Genomic DNA, 24117 nt, shown 5'->3' with positions numbered 1-24117 from the left:
TTGTTGTCATTGCAGGCAATCTCAACGCTGTGCGTTACAGGGAAGACATCCTTCTCCCTCGTGTGGTACATTTCCTGCAGGCTCATCCTGACATGACCCGCCAGCATGACAATGCCACCAGCCATACTGCTCGTTCTGCGCGTGATTTCCTGCAGACAGGAATGAAAGTGTTCTGCCATGGCCAGCATACAGCTCAGATGTCAATCCCATTGAGCACGTCTGGGACCTGTTGGATTGGAGGGTGAGGGATAGGGCCATTCCCAACAGAAATGTCTGGGAACATGCAGGTGACTCGGTGGAAGAGTGGGGTAACATCTCACAGCAAGAATCGGCAAATTTGGTGCAGACCATGAGGAGGAGATGCACAGCAGTACCTGGTGGTGGCCACACCAGATACTGTTACTTTTGATTTTGACCCCCCACCCCCTTTGTTCAGGGACACATTATTACATTGCTGTTAGTCTCATGTCTGTGGAACTTGTTCCGTTTATGTCTCAGTTGTTGAATCTGGTTATGTCCATACAAATATTTACACGTTAAGTTTGGTGAAAATAAACACAGTTAACAGTGAGAGAACGTTTCATTTTTTTTGTTGCCGAGTTTAGTATAAAGCTGGCATAAGAATGTCAATGAATAAATACAGGGAGCATAAAAGTCCCTTTTGCCTTTGACTATAGTTGTTTTGAATTAAATTCCACTTAACTCGTCTTAAGTGAACCTTCCAGGCTCTTGGAAGATAAATAATGCTAGCGTAGAATGTGGCAGTTAGTACCTGTTCAGCTCGTTCCTGATGTCCTCCAGCTCGTGTTTCTCGCTTTTGACGGCTTCCTTCTCCTCGGCTGCCAGGTAGCGCAGCCTCATGGTCTCCAGCTCCTGCTGCTGCTTCTTCAGCCGTGTCATGGCGCTCTCCTGCTCTCTCTAACACAACATACCAGAGAAGGCTGTTATCATATCACTCTGTTCTGCAGCACAGCATACTTTCTCAAACACAGTAGGAAAATAACCAGGTGTTTGAGGGATGGGAATTGGCAGGGACCTAAAAGATACAAAATTATCACGATACTAAGGTGCTGAATACGATAATAGGGTATCCCTATACACACACACACACACACATATATATACAGTGCCTTGCGAAAGTATTCGGCCCCCTTGAACTTTGCGACCTTTTGCCACATTTCAGGCTTCAAACATAAAGATATAAAACTATTTTTTTGTGAAGAATCAACAACAAGTGGGACACAATCATGAAGTGAAACGACATTTATTGGATATTTCAAACTTTTTTAACAAATCAAAAACTGAAAAATTGGGCGTGCAAAATTATTCAGCCCCCTTAAGTTAATACTTTGTAGCGCCACCTTATGCTGCGATTACAGCTATAAGTCGCTTGGGGTATGTCTCTATCAGTTTTGCACATCGAGAGACTGACATTTTTTCCCATTCCTCCTTGCAAAACAGCTCGAGCTCAGTGAGGTTGGATGGAGAGCATTTGTGAACAGCAGTTTTCAGTTCTTTCCACAGATTCTCGATTGGATTCAGGTCTGAACTTTGACTTGGCCATTCTATCACCTGGATATGTTTATTTTTGAACCATTCCATTGTAGATTTTGCTTTATGTTTTGGATCATTGTCTTGTTGGAAGACAAATCTCCGTCCCAGTCTCAGGTCTTTTGCAGACTCCATCAGGTTCTTCCAGAATGGTCCTGTATTTGGCTCCATCCATCTTCCCATCAATTTTAACCATCTTCCCTGTCCCTGCTGAAGAAAAGCAGGCCCAAACCATGATACTGCCACCACCATGTTTGACAGTGGGGATGGTGTGTTCAGCTGTGTTGCTTTTACGCCAAACATAACTTTTGCATTGTTGCCAAAAAGTTCAATTTTGGTTTCATCTGACCAGAGCACCTTCTTCCATATGTTTGGTGTGTCTCCCAGGTGGCTTGTGGCAAACTTTAAACAACACTTTTTATGGATATCTTTAAGAAATTGCTTTCTTCTTGCCACTCTTCCATAAAGGCCAGATTTGTGCAATATACGACTGATTGTTGTCCTATGGACAGAGTCTCCCACCTCAGCTGTAGATCTCTGCAGTTCATCCAGAGTGATCATGGGCCTCTTGGCTGCATCTCTGATCAGTCTTCTCCTTGTATGAGCTGAAAGTTTAGAGGGACGGCCAGGTCTTGGTAGATTTGCAGTGGTCTGATACTCCTTCCATTTCAATATTATCGCTTGCACAGTGCTCCTTGGGATGTTTAAAGCTTGGGAAATCTTTTTGTATCCAAATCCGGCTTTAAACTTCTTCACAACAGTATCTCGGACCTGCCTGGTGTGTTCCTTGTTCTTCATGATGCTCTCTGCGCTTTTAACGGACCTCTGAGACTATCACAGTGCAGGTGCATTTATACGGAGACTTGATTACACACAGGTGGATTGTATTTAAGTTAAGTTGTGCCGTGGCGGAGGTCTTTGTGGGCTATACTCAGCCTTGTCTCAGGATGGTAAGTTGGTGGTTGAAGATATCCCTCTAGTGGTGTGGGGGCTGTGCTTTGGCAAAGTGGGTGGGGTTATATCCTTCCTGTTTGGCCCTGTCCGGGGGTGTCCTCGGAGTGGGCCACAGTGTCTCCTGACCCCTCCTGTCTCAGCCTCCAGTATTTATGCTGCAGTAGTTTATGTGTCGGGGGGCTAGGGTCAGTTTGTTATATCTGGAGTACTTCTCCTGTCCTATTCGGTGTCCTGTGTGAATCTAAGTGTGCGTTCTCTAATTCTCTCCTTCTCTCTTTCTCTCTCTCGGAGGACCTGAGCCCTAGGACCATGCCCCAGGACTACCTGACATGATGACTCCTTGCTGTCCCCAGTCCACCTGGCTGTGCTGCTGCTCCAGTTTCAACTGTTCTGCCTTATTATTATTCGACCATGCTGATCATTTATGAACATTTGAACATCTTGGCCATGTTCTGTTATAATCTCCACCCGGCACAGCCAGAAGAGGACTGGCCATCCCACATATGCTCTCTCTAATTCTCTCTTTCTTTCTCTCTCTCGGAGGACCTGAGCCCTAGGACCATGCCCCAGGAATACCTGACATGATGACTCCTTGCTGTCCCCAGTCCACCTGACTGTGCTGCTGCTCCAGTTTCAACTATTCTGCCTTATTATTATTCGACCATGCTGGTCATTTATGAACATTTGAACATCTTGACCATGTTTTGTTATAATCTCCACCCGGCACAGCCAGAAGAGGACTGGCCACCCCACATAGCCTGGTTCCTCTCTAGGTTTCTTCCTAGGTTTTGGCCTTTCTAGGGTGTTTTTCCTAGCCACCGTGCTTCTTCACCTGCATTGCTTGCTGTTTGGGGTTTTAGGCTGGGTTTCTGTACAGCACTTTGAGATATCAGCTGATGTACAAAGGGCTATATAAAATAAATTTGATTTGATTTGATTTGATTTATTTATCATCATTAGTAATTTAGGTCAACATTGGATCATTCAGAGATCCTCACTGAACTTCTGGAGAGAGTTTGCTGCACTGAAAGTAAAGGGGCTGAATAATTTTGCACGCCCAATTTTTCAGTTTTTGATTTGTTAAAAAAGTTTGAAATAGCCAATAAAATGTCGTTCCACTTCATGATTGTGTCCCACTTGTTGTTGATTCTTCACAAAAAAATACAGTTTTATATCTTTATGTTTGAAGCCTGAAATGTGGCAAAAGGTCGCAAAGTTCTAGGGGGCCGAATACTTTCGCAAGGCACTGTATATATATATATATATATATATATAGCAATTCAATGTTGCAATTTTATTGAGATGATGTTTCCAACATAATGCTCACTATATATCTGCAGCAGAGAGACAAGCACGACAAAATTTGTTTTGATTAGTCATGGAAATAAGTGTTGAAAACATGTTGACTCACTATGAAAAAGAATAACAAGCTATAGGATGAAGAATACTGGCGTTTTGGTGAAGTACAGCAGACTAGCACTAGCTAACACCATCTTAAATAAATAGATATAGCTATATACACACACACACACAGTTGAAGTCAGAAGTTCACATACACCTTAGCCAAATACATTTAAACTCAGTTTTTCACAATACCTGACATTTAATCCTAGTATAAATTCCCTGTCTTAGGTCAGTTAGGATCACCACTTTATTTTAAGAAAGTGAAATGTCAGAATAATAGTAGAGAGAGTGATTAATTTCAGCTTTTATTTCTTTCATCACATTCCCAGTGGGTTAGAAGTTTAAGTACACAAGTAGTATCTGGTAGCATTGCCTTTAAATTGTTTAACTTGGGTCAAACATTTTGGGTACCCTTCCACAAGCTTCACACAATAAGTTGGGTGAATTTTGGCCCATTCCTCCTGACAGAACTGGAGTCAGGTTTCTAGGCCTCCTTTAATGCACACTTTCTCAGTTCTGCCCACAAATGTTCTATGGGATTGATGTCAGGGTTTTGTGATGGCCACTCCAATACCTTGACTTTGGTGTCCTTAAGCCATTTTGCCACAACTTCGGAAGTATGCTTGGGGTCATTGTCCATTTGAAAAGACCCATTTGCGACCAAGCTTTAACTTCCTGACCGATGTCTTGAGATTTTGCTTCAATATATCCAATAATTTCCCCTCCTCATGATTCCATCTATTTTGTGAAGTGCACCAGTCCCTCCTGCAGCAAAGCACCCCCACATGATGTTGCCAACCCTGTGCTTCACGGTTGGGATAGTGTTCTTCGTCTTGCAAGTATCACCCTTTTTCCTCCAAACGGAACGATGGTCATTATGGCCACAAGGTTCTATTTTTGTTTCATCAGACCAGAGGACATTTCTCCAAAAAGTGTGATCTTTGTCCCCATGTGCAGTTGCAAACCGTAGTCAGGCTTTTTTAAATGCCGTTTTTGGAGCAGTGGCTTCTTCCTTGCTGAGCGGCCTTTCAGGTTATGTCGATATAGGACTCATTTTACTGTGGATATAGATACTTTTGTACCCGTGTCCTCCAGCATCTTCACACGGTCCTTTGCTGTTGTTCTGGGATTGATTTGCACTTTTCACACCAAAGTACATTCATCTCTAGGAGACAGAACACGTCTCCTTCTTGAGCGGTATGACGGCTGCATGGTCCCATGGTGTTTATACTTGCGTACTATTGTTTGTACAGATGGACGTCGTACCTTCAAGCGTTTGGATATTTCTCCCAAGGACGAACCAGACTTGGAGGTCCACCATTTCCCCCCCCCCCCCCAGAGGTCTTAGCTGATTTATTTGGATTGTCCCATGATGTCAAGCAAAGAGGCACTGAGTTGGAAGGTAGGCCTTGAAATACATCCACAGGTACACCTCCAATTGACTCAAATTATGTCAATTAGCCTATCAGAAGCTTCTAAAGCCATGGCATCATTTTCTGGAATTTTCCAAGCTGTTTAAAAAGGCACAGTCAAATTAGTGTATGTACACTTCTGACCCACTGGAATTGTGATACAGTGAATTATAAGTTAAATAATCTGTCTGTAAACAATTGTTGGAAATTACTTGTGTCATGCACAAAGTAGATGTCCTAACCGACTTGCCAAAACTATAGTTTGATAAGAAATTTGTGGAGTGCTTGAAAAACTAGTTTTAATGACTCCAACCTAAGTGTATGTAAACTTCCGACTTCAATGGTATATTATTATTACTACAAATCAATACTTGGAAAGTATATTATCCAAAATAATATTGCGATACATAACTACAGATTTTTTCTCCAATCACCAGTGTTTACATTGGTACCATGGAATAAAAAGCTGATCATAGAATAAAAAGCATTTTGACCAAGAGAATCCTATGACGGTTTCAAAGAACAGCAGCTTAGGGACATGTCATGTGTTCCCTGACACTTAACAGTTATTGGTTCAGATATGGACACCGCTTCCCTTTTCCAGACAATCACTGGTTAAAATACAGACAAGTTACTTTTTCTCACACAGCCAGGGCAAAACTGAACATTAGTCGCCTGTAATACATTTATTTTACCAAAATTGCTAGAAAAACAAACCACAGAAACATTTCTGGATCGCACATTGCCAAGTAAGCGCCAAAGCAACAACACTGAAACAATTATGGCAGTGATTTTTGTAAGGCCTCTTGGGCAAAGGATTTCCTCAGTTACTGCTGGTTGAAAAGTGCATTAAGTATTTCTAGTGGACAACAGCGCCACGCTAGGGGTTAGGTGTGTGGTACTCCACTGCATTCTCAGTAATGGAGGACAGGGTCTTGGTAAACACAGACCTCCAGAGTCTGGCTCTCTCCAAGAGGGAGGAGAGAGGACAAAGGCAGCACAAGCAGGACTGAGTGACCAGTGAATGACCCCCATTCCCAGTGGCCTGCATCCAGTGGGTTAGACTAGGTACTCGCCTGAGTGAAGCAAGCTGCCCAGATGGGCCTCAACTACAGTTTTCTGGAAAATAAGCCGACTGACAGACAGACACCTGGGGGATTTCAAAGCTCCAGTTTTTCAGGTCTCACACTATCTGACACCAAATACCAAGGCGGTTCAGAGTTAGGGGAGTAGGAGGCATACTTGGGCTCAAATTAACCAGTTGACCGTATCTGCTGTATTAGAGGCTAAGAGATAAGATAAGGCTAAGGGCTAAATCAGGAATGTAGAAGTTTTCTAAAGAACTGCATTTCATTCTTACCATCTGGACATTTTAGAGGGAAAAGGCATTATTCCTGAAGGGAGAATTTCTTTGCCGCAACGTAACTAAACATTATGCAGACGAGTTGATAGGTGAAACAAATAATGATACCAAACAAACGTTAACTACACTGAGCGTATCCAAGCACAGGTCTGACAGATACTCCTAAAAACAAGTGTGACATTTAAATGGTTAACGCCTGGGCTAATGCTTAACATAATACAAACATGATTTATAGGACTATTTCACATTAAGTTATGAAGCCCTTAGTGCAACATAAATCAACTTGTGTTTTCTTAACATATATCTGGCACTTAGAAAGTCCAGAAAAAAGGGGGTTCAGATTTTCCAGCTGGCTTTTGTCTTTAACAGTTATTAGTGAGGCCTGATAAGCCCAGTGTGCCGACGTTGTTGACATTGGATCAGTCCCTCGAAGGGTTCACTCCAGACGCAGCACAGGTTTCAAAGCCCACTATAAGGTTGTGCTGATTTAAAAGTGATCAATGTCTAATAGACCTTTGAATTTTTTTTGGGGGGGGGGCCCATGTAAAAACACACACACACCGAATGAATCCACATAAAAAAACTGTATGATGAGGCTGTGAAAGGTAGAATAAAGTTAACTAACGCGGCTTCCTTTATTTGCATTCACACTTATCCTCCAGCTGTTAATTATTTATCATTGACACATGCTGCAAGGATGCAACAAATGTAAAATATTTAGACATCAGAGGGTGGGGGGAACAAAGATATGATTTATGCCTAGGGCTGGGAAATATGGCCAAAATAACATAAAATGTTTTTCACAGTATGACAGTATTTTATGTTTTGGAAAAAAAGCTCTAAACATGCTACATGAGTAGTTCATTACTCTAGGGATGCAACAATGTGGCTAACTTCATTCTGATTATTCAATCAAACTTCAACACCACCAAAAATGTCTGCATTCCCTGCACTTTTGTTATCATTTCCACACTATGCCCCGTAGGTGTGCATGATATGGGCTATATCACACAGTGCAATCAGAAAGTATTCAGACCCCTTTACTTTTCCCATACTGTTACGTTACTGCCTTATTCTAAAATGTATCATCCCCCCCCAATCTACACACAATACCCCATAATGGCAAAGCGAAAACAGGTTTATAGAAATGTTTGCAAATTTATAAAAAATTGAAATAAATCTAAGAGCTAAGAGACTTGCAATTGAGCTTAACCTCTAAGGTATGTGGGACCGCTAGCGTCCCATCTGGCCAACATCCAGTGAGATTGCAGAGCGCCAAATTCAAATATAGAAATACTCATTATAAAAATTCAGAAAAGATACAACTATTTTACATAGGTTTAAAAGATTAACTTCTTGTGAATCCAACCACGGTGTGAGATTTAAAAAATGCTTTACAGCGAAAGCATACCTTACAATTATTTGAGAACATAGCCCAGCAGACAAATCATTAAACAGTAACCAGCCAAGTAGAAGTTACACAAGTCAGAAATAGAGATAAAATGAATTACTTACCTTTGATGATCTTCATATGGTTGCACTAAAAAGACATTCATTTATTCAATAAATGTTCCTTTTGTTCGATAAAGTCTCTCTTTATATCCGAAAACCTCCGTTTTGTTTGCGCGTTTTGTTCGGTAATCCACAGGCTCAAACGCAGTCACAACAGGCAGACAAAAAAAACCTGTATCCGTAAAGTTCATAGAAACATGTCAAACGATGTTTATATTCAATCCTCAGGTTGTTTTTAGCCTAAATAAATCGATAATATTTCAACCGGACAATAACGTTGTCAATATAAAAGGTAAACAAGAAAAGGCACACTCTCGGTCGCGCGCATGAAAAAGCTGTGACACGGCAGGGTCCACTCATTCAGACTGCTCTTACTCTCTCATTTTTCAGAATACAAGCCTGAAACAATTTCTAAAGACTGTTGACATCTAGTGGAAGGCATAGGAACTGCAATTTGAGTCCTAAGTCAATGGATACTGTAATGACATTGAACAGAAAAGTTTTTTTTTTTTAATCCTACTTCCTGAATGGATTTCTCTCAGGTTTTCACCTGCCAAATCAGTTCTGTTATACTCACATACACTATTTTAACAGTTTTGGAAACTTTAGAGTGTTTTCTATCCACATCTACTAATTATATGCACATCCTATCTTCTGGGCCTGAGTAGAAGGCAGTTAAATTTGGGCACGCTTTTCATCCAAAATTCCAAATGCTGCCCCCTACCCTAGAGGAGTTAAGTGCATCAGGTTTCCATTGTTCATCCTTGAAATCTTTCTACAACTTGGAGTCCACCTGTGGTAAATACAATTGATTGGACATATGGAAAGGCACACACTTGTCTATATAAGGTCTCACAGTTGACAGTGCATGTCAGAGCAAAAACCAAGCCATGAGTTCGAAGGAATAGAGTGTCGAGGCACAGATCTGGGGAAGGCGACCAAAAAATGTCTGCAGCATTGAAGGTCCCTGAGATCACAGTGGCCTCCATCATTCTTAAATGGAAAAAGTGCGGAACCACAGTGCGGAACCACAAAACTCTTCCTAGAGCTGGCCACCCGGCCAAACTGAGCAATCGGGGAGAAGGGCCTTGGTCAGGGAGGTGACCAAGAACCCGCTAGAGTCAATGGTTGTTTTGACACCATATTCCAAAAAGCAAGTTCTGTAGGCTCTAGTTTTTTCTCATCTTGATTAATGTCCAGTCGTGTGGTCGAGTTCTGCAAGGAAAGACCTAGTTAAGCTGCAGCTGGCCCTGAACAGAACAGCACGTCCTGCTCTTCATTGTAATCAGATGGCTGATATAAATATTATGCATGCCAGTCTCCTGGCTAAGAGTTGAGGAGAGACTGACTGCATCACTTTTTATAAGAAACATTAATGTGTTGAAAATCCCAAATTGTTGTTTACATAGTCAACTTACACACAGCTCTGACACACACTTACCCCACCAGACATGCCACCAGGTGTCTTTCCACAGTCCCAAAATCCAGAGCAAATTCAAGAAAGCGTACCGTATTATATAGAGCCATTACTGCATGAAACTCTGTTCCATCTCATATTGTTCAAATGAACAGAAAATCTAGTTTCAAAAAACAAATACATCTCACAACTCTCCCCTATTTGACCTAGATAGTTTGTGTGCATGTATTGATATTTAGGCTGCGTGTGCCTTGAAAAAAACATTGATGTAGTTCTGCTCTTCAGCTGATCTGGTCTATTAACGTTCTGTATTATGTCATGTTTCATGTGGACCCCTTGAAGCTTCTGCAACAGCTAATGAGTATCCTAATAAAATACCAAAACCTGCTCCAGAGCACTCAGGACCTCAAACTAGGGAGAAGGTTCACCTTCCAACAGGACAACGACCCTAAGCACATAACCAAGACGAGGCAAGAGAGACCTGAAAATAGCTGTGCAGTGACGTTCCCCATCCAACCCGATAGAGCTTGAGAGGATCTGCAGAGAATAAGAGAAACTCCAAAAACACAGGTGTGCCAAGCTTGTACTGTCATATCCAAGAAGACTTGAGGCTGTTATCGCTGCCAAAAGTCCAACAAAGTACTGAGAACAAGGTCTGAATACATATGTAAATGAAATATTTGTTAAAAATTAACAAAACAATGACCAAAAACAGTTTTTGCTGGGGATTTATGGGGTATTGTGTGTAGATTCATGAGGATTTTTTATTTAATCAATTTTAGAGTAAGACTGTAACGTAAAAAAGTCTGAATACTTTCCGAATGCACTGTATGTACATGCGTAAATACAGTACAATACCAGTTAAATGTTTGGACACCTACTCATTCAAGGGTTTTTCTTTATTATTTACTATTTTCTACATTGTAGAATAATCAAAACTATGAAATAACACATATGGAATCATGTAGAAACCCCAAAAGTGTTAAACAAATCAAAATATATTTTATATTTGAGATTCTTCAAAGGTGCCACCCTTTGCCTTGACAGGTTTGCACACACTATTTTGATTTGTTTAACACTTTTTTTTGGATACTAAATGATTCCATATGTGTCGTTTCATAGTTTTGACGCCTTCACTATTATTCTACAAAGTAAAACATTGTAAAAATAAAGAAAAATCCTTGAATGAGTAGGTGTGAACAAAGTTTGACTGGTAGTGTACAGTGGGGCAAAAAAGTATTTAGTCAGCCACCAATTGTGCAAGTTCTCCCACTTAAAAAGATGAGGCCTGTAATTTTCATCATAGGTACACTTCAACTATGACAGACAAAATGAGAAGACAAAATCCAGAAAATCACATTGTAGGATTTTTAATGAATTTATTTGCAAATTATGGTGGAAAATAAGTATTTGGTCAATAACAAAAGTTTCTCAATACTTTGTTATATACCCTTTGTTGGCAATGACAGAGGTCAAATGTTTTCTGTAAGTCTTCACAAGGTTTTCACACTGTTGCTGGTATTTTGGCCCATTCCTCCATGCAGATCTCCTCTAGAGCAGTGAGGAGGGAGACTTTCAACTCCCTCCAAAGATTGTCTATAGGGTTGAGATCTGGAGACTGGCTAGGCCACTCCAGGACCTTGAAATGCTTCTTACGAAGCCACTCCTTCGTTGCCCGGGCGGTGTGTTTGGGATCATTGTCATGCTGAAAAACCCAGCCACGTTTCATCTTCAATGCCCTTGCTGATGGAAGGAGGTTTTCACTCAAAATCTCACGATACATGGCCCCATTCATTCTTTCCTTTACACGGATCAGTCGTTCTGGTCCCTTTGCAGAAAAACAGCCCCAAAGCATGATGTTTCCACCCCCATGCTTCACAGTAGGTACGGTGTTCTTTGGATGCAACTCAGCATTCTTTGTCCTCCAAACACGACGAGTTGAGTTACCAAAAAGTTTTATTTTGGTTTCATCTGACCATATGACATTCTCCCAATCTTCTTCTGGATCATCCAAATGCTCTCTAGCAAACTTCAGATGGGCCTGGACATGTACTGGCTTAAGCAGGGGGACACGTCTGGCACTGCAGGATTTGAGTCCCTGGCGGCGTAGTGTGTTACTGATGGTAGGCTGTGTTACTTTGGTCCCAGCTCTCTGTAGGTCATTCACTAGGTCCCCCCGTGTGGTTCTGGGATTTTTGCTCACCGTTCTTGTGATCATTTTGACCCCACGGGGTGAGATCTTGCGTGGAGCCTCAGATCGAGGGAGATTATCAGTGGTCTTGTATGGTCTTCCATTTCCTAATAATTGCTCCCACAGTTGATTTCCTCAAACCAAGCTGCTTACCTATTGCAGATTCAGTCTTCCCAGCCTGGTGCAGGTCTACAATTTTGTTTCTGGTGTCCTTTGGCAGCTCTTTGGTCTTGGCCATAGTGGAGTTTGGAGTGTGACTGTTTGAGGTTGTGGACAGGTGTCTTTTATACTGATAACAAGTTCAAACAGGTGTCACTAATACAGGTAACGAGTGGAGGACAGAGGAGCCTCTTAATGAAGAAGTTACAGATCTGTGAGAGCCAGAAATCTTGCTTGTTTGTAGGTGACCAAATACTTATTTTCCACCATAATTTGCAAATAAATTCATAAAAAAATCCTACAATGTGATTTTCTGGATTTTTTCTTCTCATTTTGTCTGTCATAGTTGAAGTGTACCTATGATGAAAATTACAGGCCTCTCATATTTTTAAGTGGGAGAACTTGCACAATTGGTGGCTGACTAAATACTTTTTTGCCCCACTGTATGTATGTATATATAGTGCCTTCGGAAAGTATTCAGCCCCTTTATTCTAAAATAGATCAAATATTTTTTTTAATTCCTCAACTTCACACATTACCCCATAGTGACAAAGCAAAAACAGATGGACATTTTTGCCAATTTATTAAAAAAAAAATATATATATATATACACCTTTACTCAGTACTTAGTTGAAGCACCTTTGGCAGTGATTACAGCCTAGTCTTCTTGGGTATGACGCTACAAGCTTGGCACACCTATATATTTGGGGAGTTTCTCCCATTCTCCTCCGCAGAGCCTCAAGCACTGTCAGGTTGAATGGGGAGCGTTGCAGCACAGCTATTTTCAGTTCTATTTTTTTGACATGCACTGTCAACTATTGGACCTTTTATAGACAAGTGTGTCTCCAAATTATGTCTAATCAATTTAATTTACCACAGGTGGACTCCATTGATGTTGTAGAAACATCAATGATGATCTATGAAAACAGGATGCACCTGAGCTCAATTTTGAGTCTCATAGCAAAGGGTCTGAATACTTATTTACATAAGGTATCTGTTTATTTGTAACAATTTTTAAAACTGTTTTTGCCTTTTTATTATGGGGTATTGTGTGTAGATTGCTGAGGATTTTTTATTTTTCATTTAATCCATTTTAGAATAAGGCTGTAACAAAAATGTGAAAAAAGGTCAAGGTCTGAATACTTTCCGAAGGCACTGTATAGCACATATGTGTACAAAACATTAGGAACAGCTCTTGCCCATTCACCCTCTGAATGGCACACATACACAAGCCATGTGTAAATTGTCTCAAGGCATGAAAATCATTATTTGACCTGTCTCCACCCCTTTATCTACACTGATTAATCTATACTGATTTAACAAGTAAAATCAATAAGGGATCATAGCTTTCACCTGGATTGAACTGGTCAGTCTATGTCATGGAAAGAGCAGTTGTTCCTAATGTATATATCTATATGACCCCTACATATTCTAACTATAGTATAGCACAAACATGCTGATCATGTTGGTATTAGCATACCACAGACAAATACATTTGTTGAATCAAAGTGGTAGTCATCCAAATTGGCCTACCTGTTTGAATCTGGCCAGTTCTTTCAAAGCACGCCCCCACTGCTGCTTGTAATGAAGTTTAGACTTTGTCGTCGATTCCAGTGTCCTTTCAAGTTCCACCTTGAATAACAGATTGTTGATTAAAAGATGCAGCACAACCTCAACAAAAAAAAGGTAAAAAATTACAACCTGTGGTTTTAAGTGGTTACAAACAGGTTAGAAGTGGTTGTAAACTAGTTCTAAGTGATTACAGACTATAAGTGGTTGCAAATAAGTTATAAACAAGTTATAAGTGGTTCTCTTTCAATTACAGGTAGCCTAGCGGTTCAGAGGTCGCTGGTACGAACCCCAGAGCCAGCTAGGCTCTGGATAAGAGCGTCTGCAAAATTATTAAAATGTTGTTTTTTTTAAAGCAAATGTACATTGTTAATCAAATTTTATTAGTCACATGCACCGAACACAACAGGTGTAGACCTTAGTGAAATGCTTACCTACAAGCCCCTAACCAACAACGCAGTTTAAAAAATATGAATAAGAAATAAATGGAACAAGTAATTAAAGAGCAGCGGTGAAATAACAATAGCGAGACAATATTCAGGGGTACCGGTTAGTCGAGGTAATATGTACATGTAGGTAGAGTTATTAAAGTGACTATGCATAGATAATAACAGAGTAGCAATGCAAATAGTCTGGGTAAGCCCTTTGATTAGATGTTCAGCAGTCTTATGGCTTGGTGGTAGAAGCTGTTTAGAAGCCTCTTGGACAGAGACATGGCGCTCCGGTACCGCTTGCCGTGCGGTAGCAGAGAGAACAGTCTATGACTTGAGTGGCTGGAGTCTGACAATTTTTAGGGCCTTCCTCTGACCCCGCCTGGTAGAGGTGCTGGATGGCAGGAAGCTTGGCCCCCGTGATGTACTGGGCCGTACACAATACCCTCTTTCATGCGTTGCGGTCAGAGGCCGAGCAGTTGCCATACCAGGCAGTGATGCAACCCGTCAGGATGCTCTCGATGGTGAAGCTGTAGAACCTTTTGAGGATCTGAGGACCCATGCCAAATCTTTTCAGTCTCCTGGCGGGGAATAGGTTATGTAGGCTCGTGGAACTGGGCAGCTCTCGGCTGTGCATCCCTTTGTCGTCTAATGGTTTGCAAGCCCTGCCACATCCGACGAGCATCGGAGCCAGTGTTGTACGATTCGATCTTAGTCCTGTATTGACGCTTTGCCTGTTTGATGGTTCGGAGGGCATAGCGGGTTTTCTTACCAGCTTCAGGGTTAGAGTCCTGCACTTCGAAAGAGGCAGTTCTAGCCTTTAGCTCAGTGCGGATGCTGCTTCTGGTTGGGGTATGCACAGTTGAAGTCGGAACTTTACATACACCTTAACCAAATACAGTGCCTTGCGAAAGTATTCGGCCCCCTTGAACTTTGCGACCTTCTGCCACATTTCAGGCTTCAAACATAAAGATATAAAACTGTATTTTTTTGTGAAGAATCAACAACAAGTGGGACACAATCATGATGTGGAACGACATTTATTGGATATTTCAAACTTTTTTAACAAATCAAAAACTGAAAAATTGGGCGTGCAAAATTATTCAGCCCCTTTACTTTCAGTGCAGCAAACTCTCTCCAGAAGTTCAGTGAGGATCTCTGAATGATCCAATGTTGACCTAAATGACTAATGATGATAAATACAATCCACCTGTGTGTAATCAAGTCTCCGTATAAATGCACCTGCACTGTGATAGTCTCAGAGGTCCGTTAAAAGCGCAGAGAGCATCATGAAGAACAAGGAACACACCAGGCTGGTCCGAGAGACTGTTGTGAAGAAGTTTAAAGCTGGATTTGGATACAAAAAGATTTCCCAAGCTTTAAACATCCCAAAGAGCACTGTGCAAGCGATAATATTGAAATGGAAGGAGTATCAGACCACTGCAAATCTACCAAGACCTGGCCGTCCCTCTAAACTTTCAGCTCATACAAGGAGAAGACTGATCAGAGATGCAGCCAAGAGGCCCATGATCACTCTGGATGAACTGCAGAGATCTACAGCTGAGGTGGGAGACTCTGTCCATAGGACAACAATCAGTCGTATATTGCACAAATCTGGCCTTTATGGAAGAGTGGCAAGAAGAAAGCCATTTCTTAAAGATATCCATAAAAAGTGTCGTTTAAAGTTTGCCACAAGCCACCTGGGAGACACACCAAACATGTGGAAGAAGGTGCTCTGGTCAGATGAAACCAAAATTGAACTTTTTGGCAACAATGCAAAACGTTATGTTTGGCGTAAAAGCAACACAGCTCATCACCCTGAACACACCATCCCCACTGTCAAACATGGTGGTGGCAGCATCATGGTTTGGGCCTGCTTTTCTTCAGCAGGGACAGGGAAGATGGTTAAAATTGATGGGAAGATGGATGGAGCCAAATACAGGACCATTCTGGAAGAAAACCTGATAGAGTCTGCAAAAGACCTGAGACTGGGACGGAGATTTGTCTTCCAAAAAGACAATGATCCAAAACATAAAGCAAAATCTACAATGGAATGGTTAAAAAATAAACATATCCAGGTGTTAGAATGGCCAAGTCAAAGTCCAGACCTGAATCCAATCGAGAATCTGTGGAAAGAACTGAAAACTGCTGTTCACAAATGCTCTCCATCCAACCTCACTGAGCTCGAGCTGTTTTGCAAGGAGGAATGGGAAAAAATGTCAGTCTCTCGATGTGCAAAACTGATAGAGACATACCCCAAGCGACTTACAGCTGTAATCGCAGCAAAAGGTGGCGCTACAAAGTATTAACTTAAGGGGGCTGAATAATTTTGCACGCCCAATTCTTCAGTTTTTGATTTGTTAAAAAAGTTTGAAATATCCAATAAATGTCGTTCCACTTCATGAGTGTCCCACTTGTTGTTGATTCTTCACAAAAAAATACAGTTTTATATCTTTATGTTTGAAGCCTGAAATGTGGCAAAAGGTCGCAAAGTTCAAGGGGGCCGAACACTTTCCCAAGGCACTGTACATTTAAACTCAGTTTCACAATTCCTGACATTTAAATCTTAGTAAAAATTCCCTGTCTTAGGATCACCACTTTATTTTTTAGAATGTGAAATGTCAGAATAATAGTAGAGAGAATGATTAATTTCAGCTTTTATTTCTTTCATCACATTCCCATTGGGTCAAAAATTTACATGCTACCAAATACTAATTGAGTGTATTGTCTTTAAAATTGTTTAACTTTGGTCAAACGTTACGTTTGACCAAAGTTAAACAATTTTAAAGACAATACACTCAATTAGTATTTGGTAGCATGTAAATTTTTGACCCAATGGGAATGTGATGAAAGAAATAAAAGCTGAAATTAATCATTCTCTCTACTATTATTCTGACAGGTAGCCATCCACAAGCTTCCACAATAAGTTGGGTGAATTTGGCCCATTCCTTCTGATAGAGCTGGAGTAACTGAGTCAGGTTTGTAGGCCTCCTTGATCGCACACACTTTTTCAGTTTTACCCACAAATTTTGAATGGGATTGAGGTCAGGACTTTGTTATGGCCACTCCAAAACCTTCATTTTGTGGTCCTTAAGCCATTTTGCCACAACTGTGGAATATTTGGAATATGCTTGGGGTCATTGTCCATTTGGAGGAACCATTTGCGACCAAGCTATAACTGATGTCTTGAGATGTTGCTTCAATATATCCATGTAATTTCCCCTCCTCATGATGCCATCTATTTTGTGAAGAGCACCAGTCCCTCCTGCAGCAAAGCACCCCCACAACATGATGCTGCCACCCCCATGCTTCACGGTTGGTGTTCTTCGGCTTGCAAGCATTCCCCTTCTTCCACCAAACATAACGATGGTCATTATGTCCAAACAGTTCTATTTTTGTTTCATCAGACCAGAGGACATTTCTCCAAAAAGTACGATCTTTGTCCCCATGTGCAGTTGCAAACCATAGTCTGGCTTTTTTATGCCGGTTTTGGAGCAGTGGCTTCTTTGCTGAGCGTCCTTTCAGGTTATGTCGATATAGGACTCGTTTTACTGTGAATATAGATACTTTTGTACCGGTTTCCTCCAGCATCTTCACAAGGTCCTTTGCTGTTGTTCTGGGATTGATTTGCACTTCACACCAAAGTACGTTCATCTCTAGGAGACAGAACACGTCTCCTTCCTGAGCGGTATGACAGCTGTGTGGTCCCATGTTTATACTTGCCTACTATTGTTTGTACATATGAACGTGGTACTTAGTAAGCACATCTTGTGCTTGCGGTTCTAAGATTGCAAGGAAGGATTCCCACCTTCTATGCATCATGTGCTTGGAACGAGGACCTCCAGTTCTGCAAGTTGCTAACGGAGGCCAATCTGACAAAGAGGCTCAAACGAGTTTCTCTCTCATTAGCTCTGTGCGCCTCCAAGCCACCAGATGGAACAGTGGCTCTGCCCCCCACGACCAAGCCCAGCTGGTGCAGGGTCATGGATAGATGGGAGGAGCCTTCCCACTAGTGCCGCCCCATTAAAACAACTTCTACCTGCAGTTCCAGCTTGCCAACAGTAAGCTAAGAGTTTGTGGGATAGGCTCCTTACATGCTAACGGCGAGCTTGGACATGCACAAGATGGAAGGGGTGCGGTAGGATTATTTAATTTACTCTTTGAAGAGGTAGGGCTTCAGATGTTTTTGAAAGATGGGCAGATGTCTCCGCTTCAGAGGGAACCTGGTTCCAACACTGGGGTACCAGGACAGAGAAGAGCTTGGACAAGGCACAGCGGGAGCTGCCTCCCGTAGGAGTGGGAGGGCCAAGAGACCGGAGATCCACTCTCCTTCTCCCTCTTCTGCAAAGGAATTGAATAATCAAGGAGGATGAATACAGAGTTTAGCGGCAATACGGGAGGCTAGCTAATCTACTCCCTACACCAATAAAGCTAGCTAGCCAGCCAGCCAGCTACCGGTAACTATTAGCAATATGGATAGTTTCCAATGTTGTTTAACACATAAATAGTACCTGTAACAATGCTTGCTATCTAACATTCAGCAGTTTTCTGATTAGGATATCTGATGAGTAAAGTTTAGGTAGTTAGTCTAGCTACTGTACTCGAAATGTAGCTAGCTTGTTAGCTACCTGGCTTGCTAACTAAACAACAGCTGTAACGATCTAGCTGTAATGTTTACAAGGTTCTCCACTAGCTGGCTACTAGGGGACCAATATAACAGTTGGCCCTAAAGCTTTTTGTAGAGAGCCAGGAAAAGGAACTATTGCGTTTATCAGTGATGGACACTAGCTAGAATACTTTTATAGCAATACGCTAGAATACTTTTATAGCAATACAGTTAGCTACTAATACAATACTTTTTGCACACTGTTTTGACGAGCTGGTTAGAATAAGGCTGTCACTTGGTCAAATCATAAACTGTACCAAATGCATTGCCTATCAAACATCTGACAATGGATACATACACTACACGCTTATCGAACATCCAATTCCAAAATCATGGGTATAAATAAGGATTTGGTCCCCTCCTTTGCTGCTATAACAGCTTCCACTCATCTGGGAAGGCTTTCCACTAGATGTTGGAACATTGCAGGGGGGACTTGCTTCCATTCAGTCACAAGCGCTTTAGCGAGGTCGGGCTCTGATGTTGGGCGATTAGGCCTGGCTTGTAGTCAGCGTTCCAATTCATCCCAAAGGAGTTTGATGAGGTTGAGGTCAGGGCTCTGTGCAGGCCAGTCAAGTTCTCCCACACCGATCGACAAACCATTTCTGTATGTGTGCGCGCAAGGGGCCATTGTCATGCTTTAAAAGGAAAAGGCCCTCCCCAAACTGTTGGAGACACAGAAATGTCTAGAAGGTCATTGTATGTGGTTGCATTAATATTTCCCTTCACTGGAACTAAAGGGCCTAGCACGAACCATGAACCAGCCTCCTCCACCAAACTTTACAGTTGGCACTTTGACTTCGGGGAGGTATTGTTCTCCTGGCATCCACCAAACACAGATTAGTCAGTCAGACTGCCAGATGGTGTAGCGTGACTCATCACTCCAGAGAATGCGTTTCCGCTTCTCCAGAATTCAATAGCGGTGAGGTTTACACCACTCCAGCCAAAGTTTAGCATTGCGCCGGGTGATCTTTTGACTGGTACTGTATTTACATAAACATGCCGTACCAGTCAAAAGTTTGAATATACCTACTCATTCAAGGGTTTTTCTTTATTTTTACTATTTTCTACATTGTAGAATAATAGTGAAGACAGCAATACTATGAAATAACACACATGGAATCATGTAGTAACCGAAAAAGTGTTAAAGAAATCAAAATACATTTTAATTTCTTCAAAATATCCACCCTTTGCCTTGATGACAGCTTTACACACTCTTGGAATTCTCTCAACCATCTTCATGAGAAATGCTTTTCCAACAGTTTTGAAGGAGTTCCCACATATGCTGAGCACTTGTTGGCTGCTTTTCCTTCACTCTGCGGTCCAACTCATCCCAAACAATCTCAAATGTGTTAAGGTTGGGTGATTGTGGAGGCCAGGTCATCAGATGCAGCACTCCATCTCCTTCTTGGTGAAATAGCCCCTACACAGTCTGGAGCTGTGTTTTGGGTCATTGTCCAGTTGAAAAACAAATGATAGCCGGACTAAGCCCAAGCCAGATGGGATATCATATCGCTTCAGAATGCTGCGCTGATTAAGCGTGACTTGTATTCTAAATAAATCACAGGTGTCACAAGCAAAGCACCAACACACCACCTCCTCCATGCTTCACGGTGGGAACCACACATGCGGAGATCATCCGTTCACCTACTCTGCGTCTCACAAAGACACGGCATTTGCAAATTTGGACTCAGACCCAAAAAGGACAGATATCCACCGGTCTAATGTCCATTGCTCATGTTTCTTGGCCCAAGCAAGTCTCTTCATCTTATTGATGTCCTTTCGTAGTGTTCTTTGCAGCAATTCAACCATGAAGGCCTGATTCACACAGTCTCCTCTGAACAGTTGATGTTGGGATAGGTCTGTTACATATATTTGGGCTGCAATTTCTGAGGCTGGTAACTCTAATGAACTAATCCTCTGCAGCAGGTCTTCCTTTCCTGTGACGGTCCTCATCATAGCGCTTGATGGTTTTTGCAACTGAACTTGAAGAAACATTCTTGAAATATTCCGTGTTGACTGACCTTCATGTCTAAAAGTAATGAAGGACTGTTGTTTCTCTTTGCTTATTTGAGCTGTTCTTGCCATAATATGGACTTGGTCTTTTACCAAATATGGCTATCTTCTGTATACCAACCCTACCTTGTCACAACACAACTGATTGGCTCAAATGAATTAAGGAAAGAAATTCCACAAATTAGCTTTTAACAAGGCGCACCTGTTCATTGAAATGCATTCCAAGTGACTACCTCACAGCTGGTTGAGATAATGCCAAGAGTGTGCAAAGCTGTCATCAAGGCAAAGGTTGGCTAATTTGAAGAATTTGTATAACACTTTTTTGGTTACTACGTGAATCCATGTGTGTATTTCATAGTACTGCTGTCTTCACTATTATTCTACAATGTAGAAAATAGTTTAAAAAATAAAGAAAAACCCTTGAATGAGTAGGTGTCCAAATTTTTGTCTAGTACCACACACACAAATATGTAAAGTGTTGGGCCAATGTTTCATGAGCTGAAATAAAATATCCAAGAAATGCTCCACATGCACAAAAAGCATATCACTCTCAAATTGTGTGCACAAATTTTTATAACATCCCTGTTAGTAAGCATTTCTCCTTTGCCAAGATAATTAATCTACCGGACAGGTGTAGCATATCAAGTAGCTGTTTCAACAGCATGATCATTACACAGGTGTACCTTATGCTGGGGACAATAAAAGCCCACTCAATGCCACGTCTCAAGTTGAGGGAGCGTGCTGTTGAGTTTTCATTTATCTACCATAAGCCTTCTCCAATGTAATTTTAGAGAATTTGACAGTGCGTCCAACCAGTCTCACAACCGCAGACCACGTGTATGGCCTCGTATGGTCGAGCGGTTTGCTGACGTGAAAATATTCCGCCCTTGTGGCGGTGGGGTTATGGTATGGGCAGGTATAAGCCCCGGACGATGAACACAATTGCATTTTATCTATAGTCATTTGAATGCACGGAGATACCGTGACGAGATCAAGGCCCATTGTTGTGCTATTCATCCAACGCCATCATCTCGTGTTTCAGCATTATAAATCACAGCTCCATGTCGCAAGGACCTGTTCACAATTCCTGGAAGCCCCAGTTCTTCTATGGCCTGCATACACAATAGACATGTCACCCATTGAGGAAGTTTGGGATGCTCTGGATCGACGTGTACGACAGCGTGTTCAAGTTCCCACCAATATCCAGAAACTTCGCAAAGCCACTGAAGAGGAGTGGGACAAAATCCCACTGGCTACCATCAACAGACTGACCAACTGCGAAGCAGATGCCTCGCGCTGCATGATGCAAATGGCAGTCACACTAGATACTGACTGGTTTTCTGATCCACGTCCCTACTTTATAATTTTTTAAAATTTTTTTAAAGGTATCTCTGACCAACAGATGCATACAGTGCCTTCGGGAATGTATTCAGACCGCTTAATCTTTCCCACATTTTATGTTACAGCTAGGGATGCACAATATAAATGGTAAGCACATGAGAATCGTACTATATTAGCTAAAAATGCCAACATCGGCATTGGCCCAATGTCTAGTTTAACGCCGATGTGCAAAACCAATGTCAAAGCTGACGTGCATACCTATTTAACGTAGGTACATGTCGCAATGACGCCACGAAAACAGCATTCCTAACCTAGCCCACAATGTCTGCTGTGTGGATCTATTTTTAAGTCTCAAAAGGAAGATAACAAAAAGGCCATATGAAACGTTTCTGCTGCTATTATTTCCCGAGGGGAGAAAGTGAATTCGTTCAATACCACAAACCAAATTACTCATTTGAAAGTGCATCACCCCCAGACGTTCATTGACTACTTTGAACAAAAGCAGAAAAAAAACTAGGTGCGCACTTCCAACAACTTAAGTTCAAGTCGAGCAGTCATTTGAAAGAGTAAGACAATGTCAGCGAGACAACTCAAAGATGAAATCCATTAGCGCTAAGATAATAGAATTCATTGCCCTTGACAATCAACAGTTCTCTGTCGTGGATGATGTTGGCTTTCGCCGACTGGTCAAGAACCTCGAGCCCCGGCACACACTACCAAGTATGTGCGTTTCTTTTTATTTTCTTCCCAGTTGTTGCCCTACCGGAGTTGCACAGTATTGGTGAAACGCACATCCATGAGCTACTTGCTATGGGCGTCACTGCCATTAGCTTCACAACTGACATTTAGACAAGCAACATCAGCCCACTGAGCATAGTGAGTGACAGCACAGTGGATCGACGAGGATTTCACACTAAGGAAAGCCATATTGTTTGAGCAAGAATGTGCTGGTTCTCATACCGCTGCTGCCATTTCAATGGCTTTTGAGAACAAGTCAAATCAAAGTTAATTTGTCATGTGCGCTGAATACAACAGGTGTAGACGGTACAGTGAAATGCTTACATACAGGCTCTAACCAATAGTGCAACGGGATGTGTTAGGTGAATGGGATGTTCAACAAGCGTGTAGTGTATGTATCCATTGACAGATGTTTATTGATAGGCAATGCATTTGGTAGTTGATGATTTATGATTTGACCAAGTGACATCCTTTTTCTAACCAGCTCGTCAAAACAGAGTGCAAGAAGTATTGTATTAGTAGCTAACTGTATTGCTATAAAAGTATTGGTCCACATTCTAGCTAGAGTCCATCACTGATACAGGCAATAGTTCCTTTCCTTGGCGCTCTACAAAAAGCTTTAGGGCCAACTGTTATATTGGTCACCTAGTAGCCAGCTAGTGGAAAACCTTGTAAACATTACAGCTAGGTCATTACAGCTGTTGTTAAGTTAGCAAGCCAGGTAGCTAACAAGCTAGCTGCATTTCGAGTACAGTAGCTAGACTAATTACCTAAACTTTATTCATCAGATAACTTCATCAGAAAAAAAACGCTGAATGTTAGATAGCTAGCATTGTTGCAGGTACTATTTATGCTTTAAAACAACATTAGAAACTATCCATATTGCTAATAGTTACCGGTAGCTGGCTGACTAGCTAGCTAGCTTTATTGGTGTAGGGAGTAGATTAGCTAGCCTCCAGTATTGCCGCTAAACTCTGTATTCATCATCCTTGATTATTCAATTCCTTTGAAGAAGAGGGAGAAGGAGAGTGGATCTCCGGTCTCTTGGCCTTCCCACTCCTACGGGAGGCAGCTCCCGCTGTGCCTTGTCCAAGCTCTTCTCTGTCCTGGCACCCCAGTGTTGGAACCAGGTTCCCTCTGAAGCAGAGACATCTGCCCATCTTTCAAAAACTTCTGAAGCCCTACCTCTTCAAAGAGTAAATTAAATAATCCTACCGCACCCCTTCCATCTTGTGCATGTCCAAGCTCGCCGTTAGCATGTAAGGAGCCTATCCCACAAACTCTTAGCTTACTGTTGGCAAGCTGGAGCTGCGGGTAACATTTGTTTTATTAAGGGCTGCACTAGTGGGAAGGCGTCTCTCATCTATCCATGACCCTGCACCAGCTGGGCTTCGTC

General features: G+C 41.8%; 1 protein-coding gene across 2 annotated transcripts in view; it reads right to left on the bottom strand.

Moving 5' to 3' along the window:
- The window catches only part of LOC110526137 (centrosomal protein of 120 kDa), a 65831-nt gene that overhangs the window by 8923 nt on the left and 32791 nt on the right, over nucleotides 1-24117 (bottom strand). For both annotated transcript variants that reach the window (XM_021606776.2, XM_036980406.1), the window contains exons 18-19: nucleotides 13497-13595; nucleotides 773-918 (exon numbers count right to left, since the gene is read on the bottom strand). In XM_021606776.2, the coding sequence (XP_021462451.2) occupies nucleotides 773-918; nucleotides 13497-13595 (245 nt within the window). The remainder of the gene's footprint in view (nucleotides 1-772; nucleotides 919-13496; nucleotides 13596-24117) is intronic.

The sequence above is a fragment of the Oncorhynchus mykiss genome, chromosome 6, assembly GCF_013265735.2.
Source record: "Oncorhynchus mykiss isolate Arlee chromosome 6, USDA_OmykA_1.1, whole genome shotgun sequence".
Taxonomy (NCBI): domain Eukaryota; kingdom Metazoa; phylum Chordata; class Actinopteri; order Salmoniformes; family Salmonidae; genus Oncorhynchus; species Oncorhynchus mykiss.
This window is presented reverse-complemented; position numbering and strand designations above follow the sequence as displayed.